General features: G+C 43.2%; 1 protein-coding gene across 1 annotated transcript in view; it reads left to right on the forward strand.

The window, feature by feature from the left end:
• The first annotated feature begins 2,298 nt into the window (after positions 1-2,298).
• The window catches only part of LOC128684480 (trifunctional purine biosynthetic protein adenosine-3-like), a 63,389-nt gene continuing 44,043 nt past the window's right edge, over positions 2,299-21,644 (forward strand). The window contains 11 exon segments of the mRNA XM_070097955.1: positions 2,299-2,438; positions 5,965-6,129; positions 6,283-6,305; positions 6,307-6,388; positions 8,370-8,509; positions 8,638-8,812; positions 12,592-12,805; positions 17,505-17,635; positions 17,751-17,874; positions 20,473-20,692; positions 20,884-21,106. Coding sequence (XP_069954056.1) covers positions 5,965-6,129; positions 6,283-6,305; positions 6,307-6,388; positions 8,370-8,509; positions 8,638-8,812; positions 12,592-12,805; positions 17,505-17,635; positions 17,751-17,874; positions 20,473-20,692; positions 20,884-21,106 — 1,497 coding nt within the window. The 5' untranslated portion in view covers positions 2,299-2,438.

Here is a 21,644-nt window from a genome sequence, read left to right on the forward strand (position 1 = left end):
GGGAGGAACAACACTGCCCAGCCATGTGTGAGCAGGTGTGTAGCACTAGTGTCAGCAGTTGTGTCTCCTGGGAGGAACAATACTGCCCAGCCATGTGTCAGCAGGTGTGTAGCACTAGTGTCAGCAGGTGTGTCTCCAGGGAAGAACAACACTGCCCAGCCATGTGTCAGCAGGTGTGTAGCACTAGTGTCAGCAGGTGTGTCTCCAGGGAGGAACAACACTGCCCAGCCATGTGTCAGCAGGTGTGTAGCACTAGTGTCAGCAGGTGTGTCTCCAGGGAGGAACAACACTGCCCAGCCATGTGTCAGCAGGTGTGTAGCACTAGTGTCAGCAGGTGTGTCTCCAGGGAGGAACAATACTGCCCAGCCATGTGTCAGCAGGTGTGTAGCACTAGTGTCAGCAGGTGTGTCTACAGGGAGGAACAACACTGCCCAGCCATGTGTCAGCAGGTGTGTAGCACTAGTGTCAGCAGGTGTGTCTCCAGGGAGGAACAACACTGCCCAGCCATGTGTCAGCAGGTGTGTAGCACTAGTGTCAGCAGGTGTGTCTCCAGGGAGGAACAACACTGCCCAGCCATGTGTCAGCAGGTGTGTAGCACTAGTGTCAGCAGGTGTGTAGCACTAGTGTCAGCAGGTGTGTCTCCAGGGAGGAACAACCCTGCCCAGCCATGTGTCAGCAGGTGTGTAGCACTAGTGTCAGCAGGTGTGTCTCCAGGGAGGAACAACACTGCCCAGCCATGTGTCAGCAGGTGTGTAGCACTAGTGTCAGCAGGTGTGTAGCACTAGTGTCAGCAGGTGTGTCTTCAGGGAGGAACAACACTGCCCAGCCATGTGTCAGCAGGTGTGTAGCACTAGTGTCAGCAGGTGTGTCTCCAGGGAGGAACAACACTGCCCAGCCATGTGTCAGCAGGTGTGTAGCACTAGTGTCAGCAGGTGTGTAGCACTAGTGTCAGCAGGTGTGTCTCCAGGGAGGAACAACACTGCTCAGCCATGTGTCAGCAGGTGTGTAGCACTAGTGTCAGCAGGTGTGTCTCCAGGGAGGAACAACACTGCCCAGCCATGTGTCAGCAGGTGTGTAGCACTAGTGTCAGCAGGTGTGTAGCACTAGTGTCAGCAGGTGTGTCTCCAGGGAGGAACAACACTGCTCAGCCATGTGTCAGCAGGTGTGTAGCACTAGTGTCAGCAGGTGTGTCTCCAGGGAGGAACAACACTGCCCAGCCATGTGTCAGCAGGTGTGTAGCACTAGTGTCAGCAGGTGTGTCTCCAGGGAGGAACAACACTGCCCAGCCATGTGTCAGCAGGTGTGTAGCACTAGTGTCAGCAGGTGTGTCTCCTGGGAGGAACAACACTGCCCAGCCATGTGTCAGCAGGTGTGTAGCACTAGTGTCAACAGGTGTGTCTCCAGGGAGGAACAACACTGCCCAGCCATGTGTCAGCAGGTGTGTAGCACTAGTGTCAGCAGGTGTGTCTCCTGGGAGGAACAACACTGCCCAGCCATGTGTCAGCAGGTGTGTAGCACTAGTGTCAGCAGGTGTGTCTCCAGGGAGGAACAACACTGCCCAGCCATGTGTCAGCAGGTGTGTAGCACTAGTGTCAGCAGGTGTGTCTCCAGGGAGGAACAACACGCCCAGCCATGTGTCAGCAGGTGTGTAGCACTAGTGTCAGCAGGTGTGTCTCCAGAGAGGAACAACACTGCCCAGCCATGTGTCAGCAGGTGTGTAGCACTAGTGTCAGCAGGTGTGTCTCCAGAGAGGAACAACACTGCCCAGCCATGTGTCAGCAGGTGTGTAGCACTAGTGTCAGCAGGTGTGTCTCCAGAGAGGAACAACACTGCCCAGCCATGTGTCAGCAGGTGTGTAGCACTAGTGTCAGCAGGTGTGTCTCCAGAGAGGAACAACACTGCCCTGCCATGTGTCAGCAGGTGTGTAGCACTAGTGTCATCAGGTGTGTCTCCAGAGAGGAACAACACTGCCCTGCCATGTGTCAGCAGGTGTAGCACTTGTGTCAGCAGGTGTGTCTCCAGGGAGGAACAACACTGCCCAGCCATGTGATTGACACCACCTGTTTCCAACCTTATTTTTCCCTCAGTGTTTTACAAACTTTTATTAAATAAATAACGTTACTAAGGTAATAACCGCAGACGGACAACAAAGTAAAAGTTCCAGAGAACATTTCAAGACAATATAACTGCCGTGAAAATCTATATTAATTAAGAATAATGGAGATACATGAGAGGCGGTGTGGTAGATGGTGGAGTCAGTGGTGTTCCCAGAGCCAAGCTGCTGCTGCTGCTGCCTCTCTTCTTCCTCTTAACCTTCCAGCTGTCTCACCCCTGCGGGTTTACCACATGGTTGTGATATAGGAATCATCATAACCTTTGCTGTTTCAGCCAAGAATAGTTAATGACGGGATCTTAATATATCATCCAAGTGATTCAAGGTAAGTTTGTTTAGCAGTGCTTTGATCCAATGACCTGGAGCTACAGTGCCATCCCTCGGATCAAACCTGATATTTTTTTTTATATTTTACTTAAATACACTACATAACAAGAATACCTGATATTATATTTCCTTGGTGCTATATGACCCCTAAGGGTTTAGCACTTCGTCGTAAATATAAAATAATTGCGTTGTCAGTTTTTTTCTACTATTAAGGTACCCTTAACAACGTCATTTTTATAAAACTTGATCTAGTTACAATTAACCATCATTTAAACCAAAAAAATGTTCAATATTAGGTTTAATTTGTCATGAACACTGGTTTATATTATGCAGATTTAATGGAAATAAGTCACTTTGATTTTTTGGGTTATCCTGGGTAATATACACATGTTACTATATATAATAATTGTACTTACGTGTACCTGTATCTTAATAAATGTATCTAACCTAGTGTAACCTTACTCCGCCAGCAGTAGCTGTAGGACTAACTCGCCTTTCTTTACATACAATTAATCTCTTTACGTTTGCTGTGATGGGCCAGGAGCTGCAATATTAACCGTTTATTGGCCCTGGTATGATGCACCTCTTAAGACTAAATATATTTTTAATAATATTTTCCAAAATAACAATTTAGCTAAGAAAAAAATTGTGCCGGGGTGTAGACGGCAGCTGGTGTCAGTAGTACAGGTGGTGTCAGTAGTACAGGTGGTGTCAGTGGTACAGGTGGTGTCAGTAGTACAGGTGGTGTCAGTGGTACAGGTGGTGTCAGTAGTACAGGTGGTGTCAGTAGTACAGGTGGTGTCAGTGGTACAGGTGGTGTCAGTGGTACAGGTGGTGTCAGTGGTACAGGTGGTGTCAGTAGTATAGGTGGTGTCAGTGGTACAGGTGGTGTCAGTGGTACAGTTGGTGTTAGTGGTACAGGTGGTGTCAGTAGTACAGGTGGTGTCAGTAGTACAGGTGGTGTCAGTGGTACAGGTGGTGTCAGTGGTACAGGTGGTGTCAGTGGTACAGCTGGTGTCAGTGGTACAGGTGGTGTCAGTAGTACAGGTGGTGTCAGTGGTACAGGTGGTGTCAGTGGTACAGGTGGTGTCAGTGGTACAGGTGGTGTCAGTAGTACAGGTGGTGTCAGTAGTACAGGTGGTGTCAGTGGTACAGGTGGTGTCAGTGGTACAGGTGGTGTCAGTGGTACAGGTGGTGTCAGTGGTACAGGTGGTGTCAGTAGTACAGGTGGTGTCAGTGGTACAGCTGGTGTCAGTGGTACAGCTGGTGTCAGTGGTACAGGTGGTGTCAGTGGTACAGTTGGTGTCAGTGGTACAGGTGGTGTCAGTGGTACAGCTGGTGTCAGTAGTACAGGTGGTGTCAGTGGTACAGCTGGTGTCAGTGGTACAGGTGGTGTCAGTGGTACAGCTGGTGTCAGTAGTACAGGTGGTGTCAGTGGTACAGCTGGTGTCAGTGGTACAGTTGGTGTCAGTGGTACAGGTGGTGTCAGTGGTACAGGTGGTGTCAGTGGTACAGGTGGTGTCAGTGGTACAGTTGGTGTCAGTGGTACAGGTGGTGTCAGTGGTACAGGTGGTGTCAGTGGTACAGGTGGTGTCAGTGGTACAGTTGGTGTCAGTGGTACAGGTGGTGTCAGTAGTATAGGTGGTGTCAGTGGTACAGGTGGTGTCAGTGGTACAGGTGGTGTCAGTGGTACAGGTGGTGTCAGTGGTACAGGTGGTGTCAGTAGTACAGGTGGTGTCAGTGGTACAGGTGGTGTCAGTGGTACAGGTGGTGTCAGTAGTACAGGTGGTGTCAGTAGTACAGGTGGTGTCAGTGGTACAGGTGGTGTCAGTGGTACAGGTGGTGTCAGTAGTACAGGTGGTGTCAGTGGTACAGTTGGTGTCAGTGGTACAGTTGGTGTTAGTGGTACAGGTGGTGTTAGTGGTACAGGTGGTGTCAGTAGTATAGGTGGTGTCAGTGGTACAGGTGGTGTCAGTGGTACAGTTGGTGTCAGTGGTACAGTTGGTGTTAGTGGTACAGGTGGTGTTAGTGGTACAGGTGGTGTTAGTGGTACAGGTGGTGTCAATGGTACAGTTGGTGTTAGTGGTACAGGTGGTGTTAGTGGTACAGGTGGTGTCAGTGGTACAGTTGGTGTCAGTAGTACAGGTGGTGTCAGTGGTACAGGTGGTGTCAGTGGTACAGGTGGTGTCAGTGGTACAGTTGGTGTTAGTGGTACAGGTGGTGTTAGTGGTACAGGTGGTGTCAGTGGTACAGGTGGTGTCAGTGGTACAGGTGGTGTCAGTGGTACAGGTGGTGTCAGTGGTACAGGTGGTGTCAGTGGTACAGGTGGTGTTAGTGGTACAGGTGGTGTCAGTGGTACAGGTGGTGTCAGTGGTACAGGTGGTGTCAGTGGTACAGGTGGTGTCAGTGGTACAGGTGGTGTCAGTGGTACAGTTGGTGTCAGTGGTACAGGTGGTGTCAGTGGTACAGTTGGTGTTAGTGGTACAGGTGGTGTCAGTGGTACAGGTGGTGTCAGTGGTACAGGTGGTGTCAGTGGTACAGTTGGTGTTAGTGGTACAGGTGGTGTCAGTGGTACAGGTGGTGTCAGTGGTACAGGTGGTGTCAGTGGTACAGGTGGTGTCAGTGGTACAGTTGGTGTTAGTGGTACAGGTGGTGTTAGTGGTAAGTTGGTGTCAGTGGTACAGTTGGTGTTAGTGGTACAGGTGGTGTCAGTGGTGCAGTTGGTGTTAGTGGTACAGGTGGTGTCAGTGGTACAGTTGGTGTTAGTGGTACAGTTGGTGTTAGTGGTACAGGTGGTGTCAGTGGTACAGTTGGTGTTAGTGGTACAGGTGGTGTCAGTGGTACACATCAGTGGTACAGGTGGTGTCAGTGGTACAGTTGGTGTTAAATGTACAGTTGGTGTTAATGGTACATTTGGTGTCAGTGGTATATGTGTCAGTGGTACAGTTGGTGTTAGTGGTACAGGTCGTGTCAGTGGTACAGTTGGTGTCAGTGGCACATGTGTCAGTGGTACAGATGGTGTTAATGGTACAGGTGGTAAGAAGACACTAAACTACAAGAAGCCTTTATTGGTACATCAATCCGTCCACTAGGGTCTTCTTCAAGTACAATAGAGTATAATACAGTACCTGGAAAGCATGAGACCAATGATCTTTAGTGGTACACTCAGTGTTTGAGGTCAGGAAATTCAGCTGTAGGAGGCAGATGTATTTCTTTCTGCATATATGTATACTGTATATATATTCACTTGGGAGTTTACTTCAATCCATGTTTTAGGGATTCAAGTATTTTTGCTAGGTGGTGATAAAGTTATGTTCAACTTTGATGATCCTTGCGTAGTCAAATGGCTTTCAACCCCATTAACCATTATGTTTTAAGTTGAGTGTGGCCAAGGTGAATATCACTGTTCTGAGTAATGATGTTGGATAGTTTGATGATTGAGGACTCCAGGTATATACTGTTAATTTCGTCATTTTTAACCCTCTTGGAAGATTGCAGTCTACCAATGTTACTTTTACTTTCAGATGAGTGTGGTGTTGGTGTTGGGTTCCAGTGGTAGGGAGCATGCTCTAGCTACTGCCCTGGCTGCCTCTCCTGCAATGTCATCTGTCCTCGTTGCCCCGGGTAATGCTGGTGCTTACACCACTTCCAATGTTACAAACATTTCCCTCAACATCAAGGATCACCAAGTAAGGCATATAAAACTTGAACATTGCTAATGTACAGATGCGTTGTTAAAAGCGTCTATATTGTGGAATGTTGTAATTTTGGCGACCTCTGTTATGGGACTCTTATGTGATAGATATGTTACTGTATGCATAAATTTTTATTGGGTTTTCCAGGCAGTTGTTGGTGTATGCAATGACTGTAGTCAGTGTGGTGGTCATAGGGCCAGAGGACCCTCTAGCAGATGGTCTGGCCAACACACTTACTGCTGCAGGAATTAAGGTTGGGCTTAAGTTCATGAAGCTAAATACTAAACAAATTCTTTATAATCCATTGTATGCTATTTTAAACTGATTAAAATATTCATTAACTTTATTTAGTTTCTGTAAGAATACATGTATACCTGTAATTTTTTTTAACACTGGCTGTCTCCTATTGAGGTAGTGTAGCCTGACAAAGAAAATGATTTCACTATCACTTAGTCACTGTCTTGTCAGAAAGGCACCAACATTGCAGTTCAGATGACCCTCCTAACTGCAACATCCTCAGCCCTTCTTCAGAATGCAGGCACTGTACTTCCCACCTCCAGGATTCCAACTAACTGGTTTTTCTTGAATCCCTTCATAAAAACCACTTTCATCCACTCCTATCCAACACACAAGCACCTAGCACTCAAAACCTCCTTTCCCCTCCCCTCCCTCAGACATTTCCTAGGACAACCCCCTTCCCCACCTTCCCTGTACTCCATATTTATTCACTCTCCTTGTCATACTATTTTTTTTTCCATCCTCAGCCCTCTGAATAATACTTTTGGTAACTTTACACCTCTTCCTAATCTCTCAACTCCGAATAGTCTGCATAATACAGTATTAGCACCACACATTGCTCTTCAATATGACATCTCTACTGTCATGTAAGCATTGTACTTCTGCATATAAAAAATGGTGAAATATCGTTAGCCTCATTTTTGTGGCAAACTTCTTGAGCCAGGCACCCTTCACATGATACTACAGTGGACCCCCGCTTAACGATCACCTCCAAATGCGACCAATTATGTAAGTGTATTTATGTAAGTGCGTTTGTACGTGTATGTTTGGGGGTCTGAAATGGGCTAATCTACTTCACAATATTCCTTATGGGAAAAAATTCGGTCAGTACTGGCACCTGAACATACTACTGGAATGAAAGAAGTTCGTTAACCGGGGGTCCACTGTATTTTCATTTTAAATCTATTTATGTAACATTTGAGAGAGTTGTAAACAAGGCATGAAAGAGCTATTGAGAAGTAGGTGCTTAACAATCCAGTAGGCACATGTGAGGCTCAAATTGGAGAATGGAGGGAAGTCATCCATGTGATGGCTGTTGGGGTTACTACATGAGCAAGGTAATAGTATTAACTTTGAAGGGACACAGAAAAATTGACTTTTCTAGCTTTAGGATTTGAAGGTTAGGAAACAGTGTCTGCCCTTTGAAAGAGGAATGGGAATATTTCCATTTGGTGGGTCACATTGCAGCACATTATCTTTGCTCCTCCTCTGGAAATGCAGTGATAGTAGACAGATCCAGCTGGCTTACTACTGACAGTTGTGAGGAGGAGACAAGTTAGCAGAATAAATTTGTATTGGAACAACATTTTGTTTATTTAAGATCTTGATTGTTGTAGAGGATATAAAGCACACACATACAGTATATACTGTATGTACACATACAGTATGTACTGTACTCCTTGTAAGAGAGGAAGAGTTGAGTGTGATTATAGAAATCTGAAGCATTTAACTCTACTCTGCTTAAATGACAGACCACCAGCACACATTATTTTACAGGAACATTCTTAGCAGCATAGTTACACAATAATGGAGCAAACATGCTAACCAGAAACCAGGCAGCATTCCAATATAATTGTCCAATGTACATCTTGCATAGTTCCACAGACTCAAGATTCTTCAGATTCAAACAATTTTACTCACTCCACCTCTCCTCTCCTTCAGGGAGAGTATATGTGTGTGTGCATACACATTGTTTCATCTGTTTAATTTAATGGAAACGTTGTCCCAATAAAAGCTTGTTTTGCAAACTTTTCTTTTCTTCAGTAATAGTAGATGTTTCTCTTGGTCTGTTTGCTTTGGTGGGAACAACCAGTGCATTAAAATAGATAAAAAATTTGCAATATGGACTGTCAGTCATCTATTATATTATCATTACATTTTTTATTTGTTTATACCCTGACAGTTTTATGTGAAATATTTTTATTGTATGTTAATAGGTATTTGGACCAACGAAAGAAGCAGCCCAGATTGAAGCCAGCAAAGCCTGGGCTAAAGATTTTATGGTGCGTCAAGGAGTGCCAACGGCCAGCTATTCAACATTCACTGATCCTCAGCAAGCTAAAGACTTTATAAAGAAGTGAGAACTGTGAACCTTTATATGGAAACAGTCAAATACATATAGTATACTGCTGCATACCGAAGATGCCATGAGAAAAGGTATATGTATTGATAGAGGCAAGACATTAATTTGTTTAAAATTTCCAGAGGATCTTGGTCAGGGTATGTGGTGAAAGCCTCAGGATTGGCAGCTGGGAAAGGTGTAGTGGTAGCAGAATCTCCTGTGTCTGCTATGGAAGCTGTAGACACTATCAGTAAATGCTTTGGCACTGCTGGAGACACGATAATTGTAGAGGAGCTGCTACAAGGAGAAGAGGTTTCTGTAAGTGTCTGAAATGATTTTCACACACACATGATTGGAGGTGATTGAATATTGTTTTATGCATGATAGTATTTCCATGGGTGATGTCAGTAGAATGGTTATCCATCCATTGTCTCCTACAGTACTCAAATATTTTTGGGGGCTTGAGATTATCATTCACTTTCTCACTCGATGGTACACTTGCCACTGTTAGTCATGTGGTACATGCTAGTCAGGCCATATACTGTTAAGTCTTCAGCTGATTTAAATATATGGCAGTATTTTCATTATTGTACTTTGTCATATAAGATGTGATGTAAAAAACTCCAAAATTTGCACTGCTAATTCTGCTAAAATAGATGTATAACCAAGGAAACATTTTTTTACTTTTTTTTTTAACATGTCGACCATTTCCCATTGAGTTAGAGTGACCCCAAAAGATAGAAAAAACTTTCATCATTCAACACAAAATTCATCTGTCGATATTTCAACCAAAAATATGAGTTGGACCTGGGAAGCATCAGGACCCCGACTGTCGCTCTCATGGTATAGACACGACTCTTCCTTAACCCTTAAATGGTCCAAACGTATATAAACGTTTTTTCAACATCTGAAAGTATGTAAAAAAATGTAGATCTTTTTTGTTTTACATTTGAAAACGTGTAAAAAAAACTTTTATCTACATTTTTTTTTTGTTATTGAAAATATGTAAAAAAAAAAGTAGATCTACTTTTGTAGCACTACGAATTTGAACGTCGATCTCTTTGGACCGTTCGAGGGTTAAGGAAACTTTTTTTTTTTTTTTTTTTTTATAACAAGTCGGCCGTCTCCCACCAAGGCAGGGTGACCCAGAAAGAAAGAAAATCCCCAAAAAGAAAATACTTTCATCATCATTCAACACTTTCACTTCACACATAATCACTGTTTTTTGCAGAGGTGCTCAAAATACAACAGTTTAGAAGTATACAGTGGACCCCCGCATAACGATCACCTCCGAATGCGACCAATTATGTAAGTGTATTTATGTAAGTGCCTTTGTACGTGTATGTTTGGGGGTCTGAAATGGACTAATCTACTTCACAATATTCCTTATGGGAACAAATTCGGTCAGTACTGGCACATGAACATACTTCTGGATTGAAAAAATATCGTTAACCGGAGGTCCACTGTATATGTACACAACATATCCCTCCAAACTGCCAATATCCCAAACCCCTCCTTTAAAGTGCAGGCATTGTACTTCCCATTTCCAGAACTCAAGTCCGGTTATATAAAAATAACCATCTCCCTGAATCTCCTCACTAAATATTACCCTGTTCACACTCCAACAACTCGTCAGGTCCCAAAAACCATTTGTCTCCATTCACTCCTATCTAACATGCTCACGCATGCTTGCTGGAAGTCCAAGCCCCTCGCTCACAAAACCTCCTTTACCCCATCTCTCCAACCCTTTCGAGGATGACCCCTACCCTGCCTTCCTTCCCCTATAGATTTATACGTTTTCCATGTCATTCTACTTTGATCCATTCTCTCTAAATGACCAAACCCCCTCAACAACCCCTCTTCAGCCCTCTGACTAATATTTTTATTAACTCCACACCTTCTCCTAATTTCCACACTCCGAATTTTCTGCATAATATTTACACCACACATTGCGCTTAGACAGAACATCACTGCCTCCAACTGTCTCCTCGTTGCTGCATCTACAACCCAAGCTTCACACCCATATAAGAGTGTTGGTACCACTATACTCTTATACATTCCCTTCTTTGATAAGTTAGACAACGTTCTTTGTCTCCACATATACCTCAGCGCACCACTTACCTTTTTTCCTTCATCAATTCTGTGATTAACCTCATCCTTCATAAAGCCATCCGCTGACACGTCAACTCCCAAATATCTGAACACATTCACTTCTTCCATATTCCTCCTCTCCAATATGATATCCAATTTTTCTTTATCTAAATCATTTGATACCCTCATCACCTTACTTTTTTCTATGTTCACTTTCAACTTTCTACCTTTACACACTCTCCCAAACTCATCCACTAACCTTTGCAATTTTTCTTTAGAATCTCCCATAAGCACAGTATCATCAGCAAAAAGTAACTGTGTCAATTCCCATTTTGTATTTGATTCCCCATAATTTAATCCCACCCCTCTCCCGAGCACCCTAGCAGTTACTTCTTTTACAACCCCATCTATAAATATATTAAACAACCATGGTGACATTACACATCCCTGTCGAAGACCTACTTTAACCGGGAAGTAGTCTCCTTCTCTTCTACACACCCTAACCTGAGCCTTACTATCCTCATAAAATCTCTTTACAGCATTTAGTAACTTACCACCTATTCCATATACTTGCAACATCTGCCACATTGCTCCCCTATCCACTCTATTATATGCCTTTTCTAAATCCATAAATGCAATAAAAATTTCCCTACCTTTATCTAAATACTGTTCACATATATGCTTCAATGTAAACACTTGATCTACACATCCCCTACCCACTCTAAAACCTCCTTGCTCATCTGCAATCCTACATTCTGTCTTACCTCTAATTCTTTCAATAATAACCCTACCCTACACTTTTCCTGGTATACTCAGTAAACTAATTCCTCTATAATTTTTACAGTCTCTTTTGTCCCCCTTCCCTTTATATAAAGGGATTATACACGCTCTCCGCCAATCCCTAGGTACCTTCCCCTCTTTCATACATTTATTAAACAAAAATGCCAACATATAACATATGATGCTTTATTTGCTCAGACTTCATTTACACAAGCTGGGCAATGGGTAGCACAGTGAACACCCAACATGAACATAGGCTCTGAGCTAGTTCTCATTTTGTTGTTCCACAGTGCTTCTGCTTGTTATGCAAATATTTACATAAACCGTAATACAGCAATTTTTCATCTTCAGGAGAGGCAGTATCAAGTGTTACCGGTAGAAATGTCTCGTCAATGTATGTGCTACCATAACTCTCATACTTGCCAACACACTTTAGTAGTCATCATATGTCCTCTACAACATGCAACCATACATCACTCTGCAGCATGCCATCACACTTTACCACCCTGTACAACATATCACCACACTTCACCACCCTCTACAACATACCACCTCACTTTGCCCCTCTGTAATATGCCATTATACTTCACCCTCTGCATGTCATTACACTTCACATCTCAATTTTTGTTTTATTATTAACACGTCGGCCATTTCCCACTAAGGCAGCGTGACCTGAAAAAAGAAGAAATACTTTCATCATCATTCACTCCATCACTGTCTTCCCACAGGCCCACCTACACTACAGTTCAAAAACTGCAACATATCTCCACCCCTCCTTCAGAGCACAGGCACTGTACCTTGCCTCCACTCACTCCTATCTAATGCATTCATGCACGCTTTATGGAAGTTGAAGCCCCTCTGCACACTAAACTTCCTTTACCCCCCCCCCCCACACACACACATCTTAGTTGTGTGCACTAATACTTCATTATGATCTGTGCATGAGAAGGTAATGATATACTGTTGTGCATTTACTGTTGACATTGCTGTTAAATGCAGTATTCTAAGTGTACTTTCTAACTCCTCCTCACTGTCTCTCACATTCACTATATGATGTCCCCAGTTGTGTGGTAATGTTATGGCAGTAACTGTGGTAGGCACATACATGACAATATGCACTAAAATGGTTATAAAATCTCCTTAAATTAAGGGTGCGTCTAATACGTTTAAAATGTAAAAATTATGCTTTAGAACATTGTTACTTTTATGCCATGATCTTTCATTAGGTATTGTGCTTCACTGATGGAGATACAATAGCTGTAATGCCTCCAGCCCAAGACCATAAGCGACTTCATGATGGTGATCAGGGACCAAACACTGGAGGTATGGGGGCTTACTGTCCTTGCTCTTTTGTCTCCCAACAAGAACATGAAACAATTAAAGATATTATACTTCAGAAAACCATTGACGGACTGAAGAAAGAAGGATCTCCCTTCATTGGTAAGTCCGCATTCTTTCTTAGCCCTTATTAAACATATGATAATTTTCACTGGTACAAATGAACCCATCTAGAAAAAATATAACAGAAGGTATTGTATATTTGACCTTCACAATGAAACTATCTGCTGAAGAGGCTTTGGTGTAAGGCTGAAATATATATGGTAGTACTATAGGCCTCTTGCTGCCTTTATTTTCTTTGTTGGTTCATTTGTATCATTGACCATTGTTTATCACACCTGGCCTGTTCTTCCTGAAATATCTATCTTTTTTCAAAGACTACACATGTCATTTAAATGTATAAAAATTGCACATAACTGTGGTGAAATGTACATTCTTCTTCTTCTTTCAACAAACTGGCCATATCCCACCAAAGCAGGGTGGCCCAAAAAGAAAAACGAAAGTTTCTCTTTTTAAATTTAGTGATTTATACAGGAGAAGGGTTTGAAATGTACAGTGTTGGTTCTTTCTTCTTTCAACACACTGGCTGTATCCCACCAAGGCGGGGTGGCCCAAAAAGAAAAACAAAAGTTTCTCCTTTTACATTTAGTAATATATACAGGAGAAGGGGTTACTAGCCCCTTGCTCCCGGCATTTTAGTCGCCTCTTACAACACGCATGGCTTAGGGAGGAAGAATTCTGTTCCACTTCCCCATGGAGGTAAGAGGAAATAAACATGAACAAGAACTAGAAAGAAAATAGAAGAAAACCCAGAGGGGTGTGTGTATACATATGCTTGTACATGTATGTGTAGTGTGACCTAAGTGCAAGTAGAAGTAGCAAGACGTACCTGAAATCTTGCATGTTTATGAGACAGACAAAAGACACCAGCAATCCTACCATCATGTAAAACAATTACAGGCTCTCATTGTACACTCACTTGGCAGGACGGTAGTACCTCCCTGGGTGGTTGCTGTTTACCAACCTACTACCTAGAACAGTGTTGGTTATAAATTATTATTATTATTTTATTATCACACTGGCCGATTCCCACCAAGGCAGGGTGGCCTGAAAAAGAAAAACTTTCACCATCATTCACTCCATCACTGTCTTGCCAGAAGGGTGCTTTACACTACAGTTTTTAAACTGCAACATTAACACCCCTCCTTCAGAGTGCAGGCACTGTACTTCCCATCTCCAGGACTCAAGTCCGGCCTGCCGGTTTCCCTGAACCCCTTCATAAATGTTACTTTGCTCACACTCCAACAGTTAGTTTAGTTTAATATGTTTATTATGCACCCCATACCCATCCTGTGGGCGGTAGTCAAAAGATTACAGAGGTACATAATTGGTCCAGGGACTGGACTCCAAAGTTTTGATAGCTGAGCAAGTTACAGAGGTAATGAATTCACAATTTACAAAGGTAATGAACTCACAATTTACAAAGGTAATGAACTCCAGGTAGGTCTAGTCACAATCATGACAAGTTACAAAGGTATTTACAGATTACAGAGGTACGTAATGGGTCCAGGGACTGGGCTCCCAAAGTTGTGATGGCTGAACTAGGTACAAGGTAATGAACTCACAAGTTACAAAGGTAATGAATCCTGTAAGAATGGTTACTTACATTTATACATGGCTACAATCATGAACAAATTATAGTGTAATGAGCAATTCACACTTCCACACCCAGTCACAACTGTAGTGAGTTATTGGTGCAAATATTGATTGTTGAGACACACACACACACACACACACACACACACACACACACACACACACACACACACACACACACACACACACATAAACACACACACATAAACACACACACATAAACACACACACACACACACACACACACACACACACACACACACACACACACACACACACACACACACACACACACACACACACACACACACACACACACACACACACAGTTCCACACAAGAGATTGGTGCAAAAACTGGAGGACCAAGCAGGGATAACAGGGAAGGCACTACAATGGATCAGGGAATACTTGTCAGGAAGACAGCAGCGAGTCATGGTACGTGGCGAGGTGTCAGAGTGGGCACCTGTGACCAGCGGGGTCCCACAGGGGTCAGTCCTAGGACCAGTGCTGTTTCTGGTATTTGTGAACGACATGACGGAAGGAATAGACTCTGAGGTGTCCCTGTTTGCAGATGACGTGAAGTTGATGAGAAGAATTCACTCGATCAAAGACCAGGCAGAACTACAAAGGGATCCGGACAGGCTGCAGACCTGGTCCAGCAATTGGCTCCTGGAGTTCAATCCCACCAAGTGCAAAGTCATGAAGATTGGGGAAGGGCAAAGAAGACCGTAGACGGAGTACAGTCTAGGGGGCCAGAGACTACAAACCTCACTCAAGGAAAAAGATCTTGGGGTGAGTATAACACCAGGCACATCTCCTGAAGCGCACATCAACCAAATAACTGCTGCAGCATATGGGCGCCTAGCAAACCTCAGAACAGCATTCCGACATCTTAATAAGGAATCATTCAGGACCCTGTACACCGTGTACGTTAGGCCCATATTGGAGTATGCGGCACCAGTTTGGAACCCACACCTAGCCAAGCACGTAAAGAAACTAGAGAAAGTGCAAAGGTTTGCAACAAGACTAGTCCCAGAGCTATGAGGTATGTCCTACGAGGAGAGGTTAAGGGAAATCAACCTGATGACACTGGAGGACAGGAGAGATGGGGGGGACATGATAACGACATACAAAATACTTAGAGGAATTGACAAGGTGGACAAAGACAGGATGTTCCAGAGATTGGACACAGTAACAAGGGGACACAGTTGGAAGTTGAAGACACAGATGAATCACAGGGATGTTAGGAAGTATTTCTTCAGCCACAGAGTAGTCAGTAAGTGGAATAGTTTGGGAAGCGATGTAGTGGAGGCAGGATCCATACATAGCTTTAAGCAGAGGTATGATAAAGCTCACGGCTCAGGGAGAGTGACCTAGTAGCGATCAGTGAAGAGGCGGGGCCAGGAGCTCGGACTCGACCCCCGCAACCTCAACTAGGTGAGGTCAACTAGGTGAGTACACACACACACACACACACACATATACACAAACTCATACACACACATGCACTCATACACACACACACACACTCATACACACACACACACTCATACACACACACACACTCATACACACACACACACTCATACACACACACACACACACACACACACACACTCATACACACACACACTCACACATACACACACACACTCATACACACACACTCATATACACTCATACACATGCACACGCACACACAAACACACACACAAACACACACACACACACACACACACACACACACACACACACACACACACACACACACACACACACACACACACACACACACACACACACAGGAGCTTGGACTCGACCCCTGCAATCTCAACTAGGTGAGTGCACACACACACACACACACACACACACACACACACACACACACACACACACACACAGCACGTCAAGTATTAAAAACCATTCGTCTCCATTCACTCCTATCAAACACGCTCACGCACGCCTGCTGGAAGTCCAAGCCCCTCGCACACAAAACCTCCTTTACCCCCTCCCTCCAACCTTTCCTAGGCCGACCCCTACCCCGCCTTCCTTCCACTACAGACTGATACACTCTTGAAGTCATTCTGTTTCGCTCCATTCTCTCTACATGTCCGAACCACCTCAACAACCCTTCCTCAGCCCTCTGGACAACAGTTTTGGTAATCCCGCACCTCCTCCTAACTTCCAAACTACGAATTCTCTGCATTATATTCACACCACACATTGCCCTCAGACATGACATCTCCACTGCCTCCAGCCTTCTCCTCGCTGCAACATTCATCACCCATGCTTCACACCCATATAAGAGTGTTGGTAAAACTATACTCTCATACATTCCCCTTTTTGCCTCCAAGGACAAAGTTCTTTGTCTCCACAGACTCCTAAGTGCACCACTCACCCTTTTCCCCTCATCAATTCTATGATTCACCTCATCTTTCATAGACCCATCCGCTGACACGTCCACTCCCAAATATCTGAATACATTCACCTCCTCCATACTCTCTCCCTCCAATCTGATATCCAATCTTTCATCACCTAATATTTTTGTTATCCTCATAACCTTACTCTTTCCTGTATTCACTTTTAATTTTCTTCTTTTGCACACCCTACCAAATTCATCCACCAATCTCTGCAACTTCTCTTCAGAATCTCCCAAGAGCACAGTGTCATCAGCAAAGAGCAACTGTGACAACTCCCACTTTATGTGTGATTCTTTATCGTTTAACTCCACGTCTCTTGCCAAGACCCTCGCATTTACTTCTCTTACAACCCCATCTATAAATATATTAAACAACCACGGTGACATCACACATCCTTGTCTAAGGCCTACTTTTACTGGGAAATAATTTCCCTCTTTCCTATGTACTCTAGCTTGAGCCTCACTATCCTCGTTAAAACTCTTCACTGCTTTCAGTAACCTACCTCCTACACCATACACCTGCAACATCTGCCACATTGCCCCCCTATCCACCCTTGGTTATAAATATATAGTCTAATATGCACAGTAGTGTCAAATAATGTATAGTTACACTGTTCTGCACTATTTTTTTTTCTTAACACACTGGCCATCTCCCACTGAGGCAGGTGATCCAAAAAAGATGAAATGTAAAGTTCTGTACTGTTATCTTATTTATTATATTCCAGGTGTGTTATATGCAGGTCTCATGATGACATCCTCAGGACCAAAAGTTCTTGAATATAATTGTCGCTTTGGTGACCCAGAAACCCAAGTTCTCCTTCCTCTTCTGCAGTCTGATTTATATGACATCATCTTGGTGAGTTTACTATTCAAAATGTGTTAAGCTCAAAATTTATATTCAGTGTGTACCACAAAAAACATTGTTTTTGTTTTTATTTCATCTTTAAGATATAATTTATTTTAAATTGAAGGGATGTGTTGAGGGACGGCTGGCAGAGGTTCCAGTTAAATTTGATGAAACGAAAAGTTGTGTGGCTGTCTGCTTAGTCAGTGGTGGTTATCCAGGATCATATTCTAAAGGCAAACCTATAACAGGTAGGAATTACTGTATTTTCTATAAAAATCTTTAAATTCCTTCATTTTGCTTCCTGTATCATTTAAATTTAATAAAATAATACACATTTGGATACTTAACTAATTTATGAATAAAACACCAAATTTGGCATTCGAATTTGAGATCTGAAAACTTAATACTGCTTACGTATATAGGTATTTTATATAGTATAGGAATTCTTTTTTTTTTTTTTCAACAAGTTAGCCGTCTCCCACCGAGGCAGGGTGACCCAAAAAAGAAAGAAAATCCCCAAAAAGAAAATACTTTCATCATCATTCAACACTTTCACCACACTCACACATTATCACTGCTTTTGCAGAGGTGCTCAGAATACAACAGTTTAGAAGCATACACATATAAAGATACACAACATATCCCTCCAAACTGCCAATATCCCAAACCCCTCCTTTAAAGTGCAGGCATTGTACTTCCCATTTCCAGGACTCAAGTCCGACTATATGAAAATAACCGGTTTCCCTGAATCCCTTCACTAAATATTACCCTGCTCACACTCCAACAGATCGTCAGGTCCCACGTATCATTCGTCTCCATTCACTCCTATCTAACACGCTCACGCACGCTTACTGGAATACTTGCACATAATTTTAGTTTTTGCAGTATTGTAGATGAATGGTTCAGAGAACCGACACGTTGATAAATTAGACGGATGTGCAACTCTTGGGTATCTTTATTAAGGAAACGTTTCGCCACACAGTGGCTTCATCAGTCCATACAAAGGAGAATCGTGAAGAACAGGAGAATGATTACCTCATTCTCCTCCTGTTCTTCACGATTCTCCTTTGTATGGACTGATGAAGTCACTGTGTGGCGAAACGTTTCCTCAACAAAGATACCCAAGAGTTGCACGTGTCTAATTTTGCAGTGTTGCTGAACTACTTCAATAGATTAATTTTAAATTCCTATTTTTTATTAACTTTTTTTAACATGCTGGCCATCTCCCACTGAGGCAGGGTGATCTGAAAAAGAAACACTTTCACCATCATTCACACTATCGCTGTCTTGCCAAAGGTGTGCAGATATGACAGTTTAGATGTTTACCTGGAGTTTACCTGGAGAGGGTTTTGGGGGTCAATGCCATCGCAGCCCGTTCTGAGATCAGGCCTCATGGTGGATCAGGATCTGATCAACCAGGCTGTTACTGCTGGCCACACGCAAGCTGACATACGAACCACAGCCCGGTTGGTCAGGTACTGACTTTAGGTGCCTATCCAGTGCCTTCTTGAAGACAGCCAGGGATCTATTGGTAATCCTCCTTATGTATGCTGGGAGGCAATTGAACAGTCTTGGGCCCCGGACACTTATTGTGTTGGCTCTCAGTGTACTCGTGGCACCCCTGCTTTTCATCGGGGGAATGTTGCATCTCCTGTCGAGTCTTTTGCTTTTATGTGGAGTGATTTTTGTGTGCAAGTTTGGTCACTCTAAACAGACAATATCCCAAACCCTTCCTTTCAGTTTCCCTGAGTCCCTTCACAAAACATTACCCTGTTCACCCTCCAACAGCTCGTCAAGTCCCAAAAACCATTCATCTCTATTCACTCCTATCTAACACACACACACACACATCTACTGTATATCCCACACCCACCCACATCCACTCATGTATTTATCCAACCTATTTTTAAAGCTACACAACGTTCTGGCCTCTATAACTGTACTTGGGAGTTTGTTCCACTCATCCACAACTCTATTACCAAACCAGTACTTTCCTATATCCTTCCTGAATCTGAATTTTTCCAACTTAAAACCATTGCTGCGAGTCCTGTCTAGGCTAGATATTTTCAGCACACTATTTACATCCCCTTTATTTATTCCTGTCTTCCATTTATACACCTCAATCATATCCCCCCTAATTCTACGTCTTTCTAGAGAGTGCAGATTCAGGGCCCTTAGTCTATCCTCATAGGGAAGGTTTCTGATACATGGGATCAACTTTGTCATCCTCCTTTGTACATTTTCCAGAGAATTTATATCCATTCTGTAATAAGGTGACCAAAACTGTGCAGCATAATCTAAATGAGGCCTAACCAAGGATGTATGGAGTTGAAGAACAACCTGAGGACTCCTATTATTTATGATTCTTGATATGAAGCCAAGGATTCTATTAGCTTTATTGCGAACACTTATGCACTGTTGTCTTGGTTTCAGATCACTGCTAACCAGAACTCCTAAATCTTTTTCGCAATCCGTAATATTAAGATCTACATTATTTAGTTTATATGTGGCATGGTTATTGTCCTGTCCAACATTTAGAACTTTGCATTTGTCTATATTAAACTGCATCTGCCACTTCTCCGACCACTGCATCAGTCTATTCAAATCTTCCTGGAGTGCTCGAATGTCCTCGTCAGAATGAATTCGACGGCCTATTTTGGTGTCATCGGCAAACTTGCCGATGTCGCTCTTTATGCCCTCATCTATGTTGTTTATGTAGATTGTGAACAGCAGGGGGCCCAACACTGACCCCTGTGGAACATATCGAAGCCCCTTAGACACAAAACCTATTAGAGAGCATTAAAACATAAAATACATTGTATATGGGATTACATTTTTCTCCACAGGACTGTCTGAAGTGTCCAAGTCACCTGGGGTGCAAGTGTACCATGCTGGCACAAAGCACGAAGACAACACACTTGTTACCTCAGGAGGCCGTGTCTTGGCGATAACTGTTACTGATCCCAGTCTTGCAGCAGCTGCCTCCAAGGTTACAATGGCAGCTAGCAAAGTTACATTTGAAGGAGCCTTCTTCAGAAAGGATATTGCTGCCAAAGCTATTGCTAGGTTAGATCATTAACCTTTTTATTGTTCACTTGGAATTTATACACTAGTGTATTAGTTAATAATGCAGTGTTTGTAGGATAAGATTTAATTATGTGACAGTAGCATCAGATTTATATTGTGGTATCATATGTGTAATGCTTGAAATTCATTCCTTTCTTTGTGGTAACTTAACTTATTTATTCCTAATACAGATTTACTGTGAAGCAAGGTGGGCTAACATACCGTGCCAGTGGTGTGGATATTGCTGCTGGAGACGCACTGGTATGTGCCATTAAAGATGCAGCAGCTGCCACTTCCTGCCCTGGTGTCATGGGCAGTCTGGGGTCATTTGGAGGATTGTTTGACCTCAAGGCAGCAGGCTACAGTGATCCTATATTAGTGTCTGGAACTGATGGTGTTGGAACTAAGCTGAAGGTAGGACCCCCTCCCCCTTTTTTTTCATAGTTTATATCCAGTAAAAGCAATTAAAACCGGTATCTTTAGAAGGGATTCAGGGAAACCGGTTATTTTTATATAGCCGGACTTGAGCCCTGGAAATGGGAAGTACAATGCCTGCACTCTAAAGGAGGGGTTCGGGATATTAGCAGTTTGGAGGGATATGTTGTGTATCTTTATACGTGTATGCTTCTAAACTGTTGTGTTCTGAGCACCTCTGCAAAAACAGTGATTATTTGTGAGTGAGGTGAAAGTGTTGAATGATGATGAAAGTATTTTCTTTTTGGGGATTTTCTTTCTTTTTTGGGGTCACCCTGCCTCGGTGGGAGATGGCTGACTTGTTGAAAAAAAAAAAATCTTTAGAATAAGGCCATGACAGTTTCTCAGAGTGATAATAGATACGTTGATGTATAGAAGGTACAGTGTTAACCTACTTGGTGAATGATACGGGAATCATGCACCTAGTCATGACAGCACTAAGATCATTATTTTTTTTTTATTATCACACTGGCCGATT

This window comes from Cherax quadricarinatus, chromosome 4, assembly GCF_038502225.1.
Source record: "Cherax quadricarinatus isolate ZL_2023a chromosome 4, ASM3850222v1, whole genome shotgun sequence".
Lineage (NCBI taxonomy): Eukaryota > Metazoa > Arthropoda > Malacostraca > Decapoda > Parastacidae > Cherax > Cherax quadricarinatus.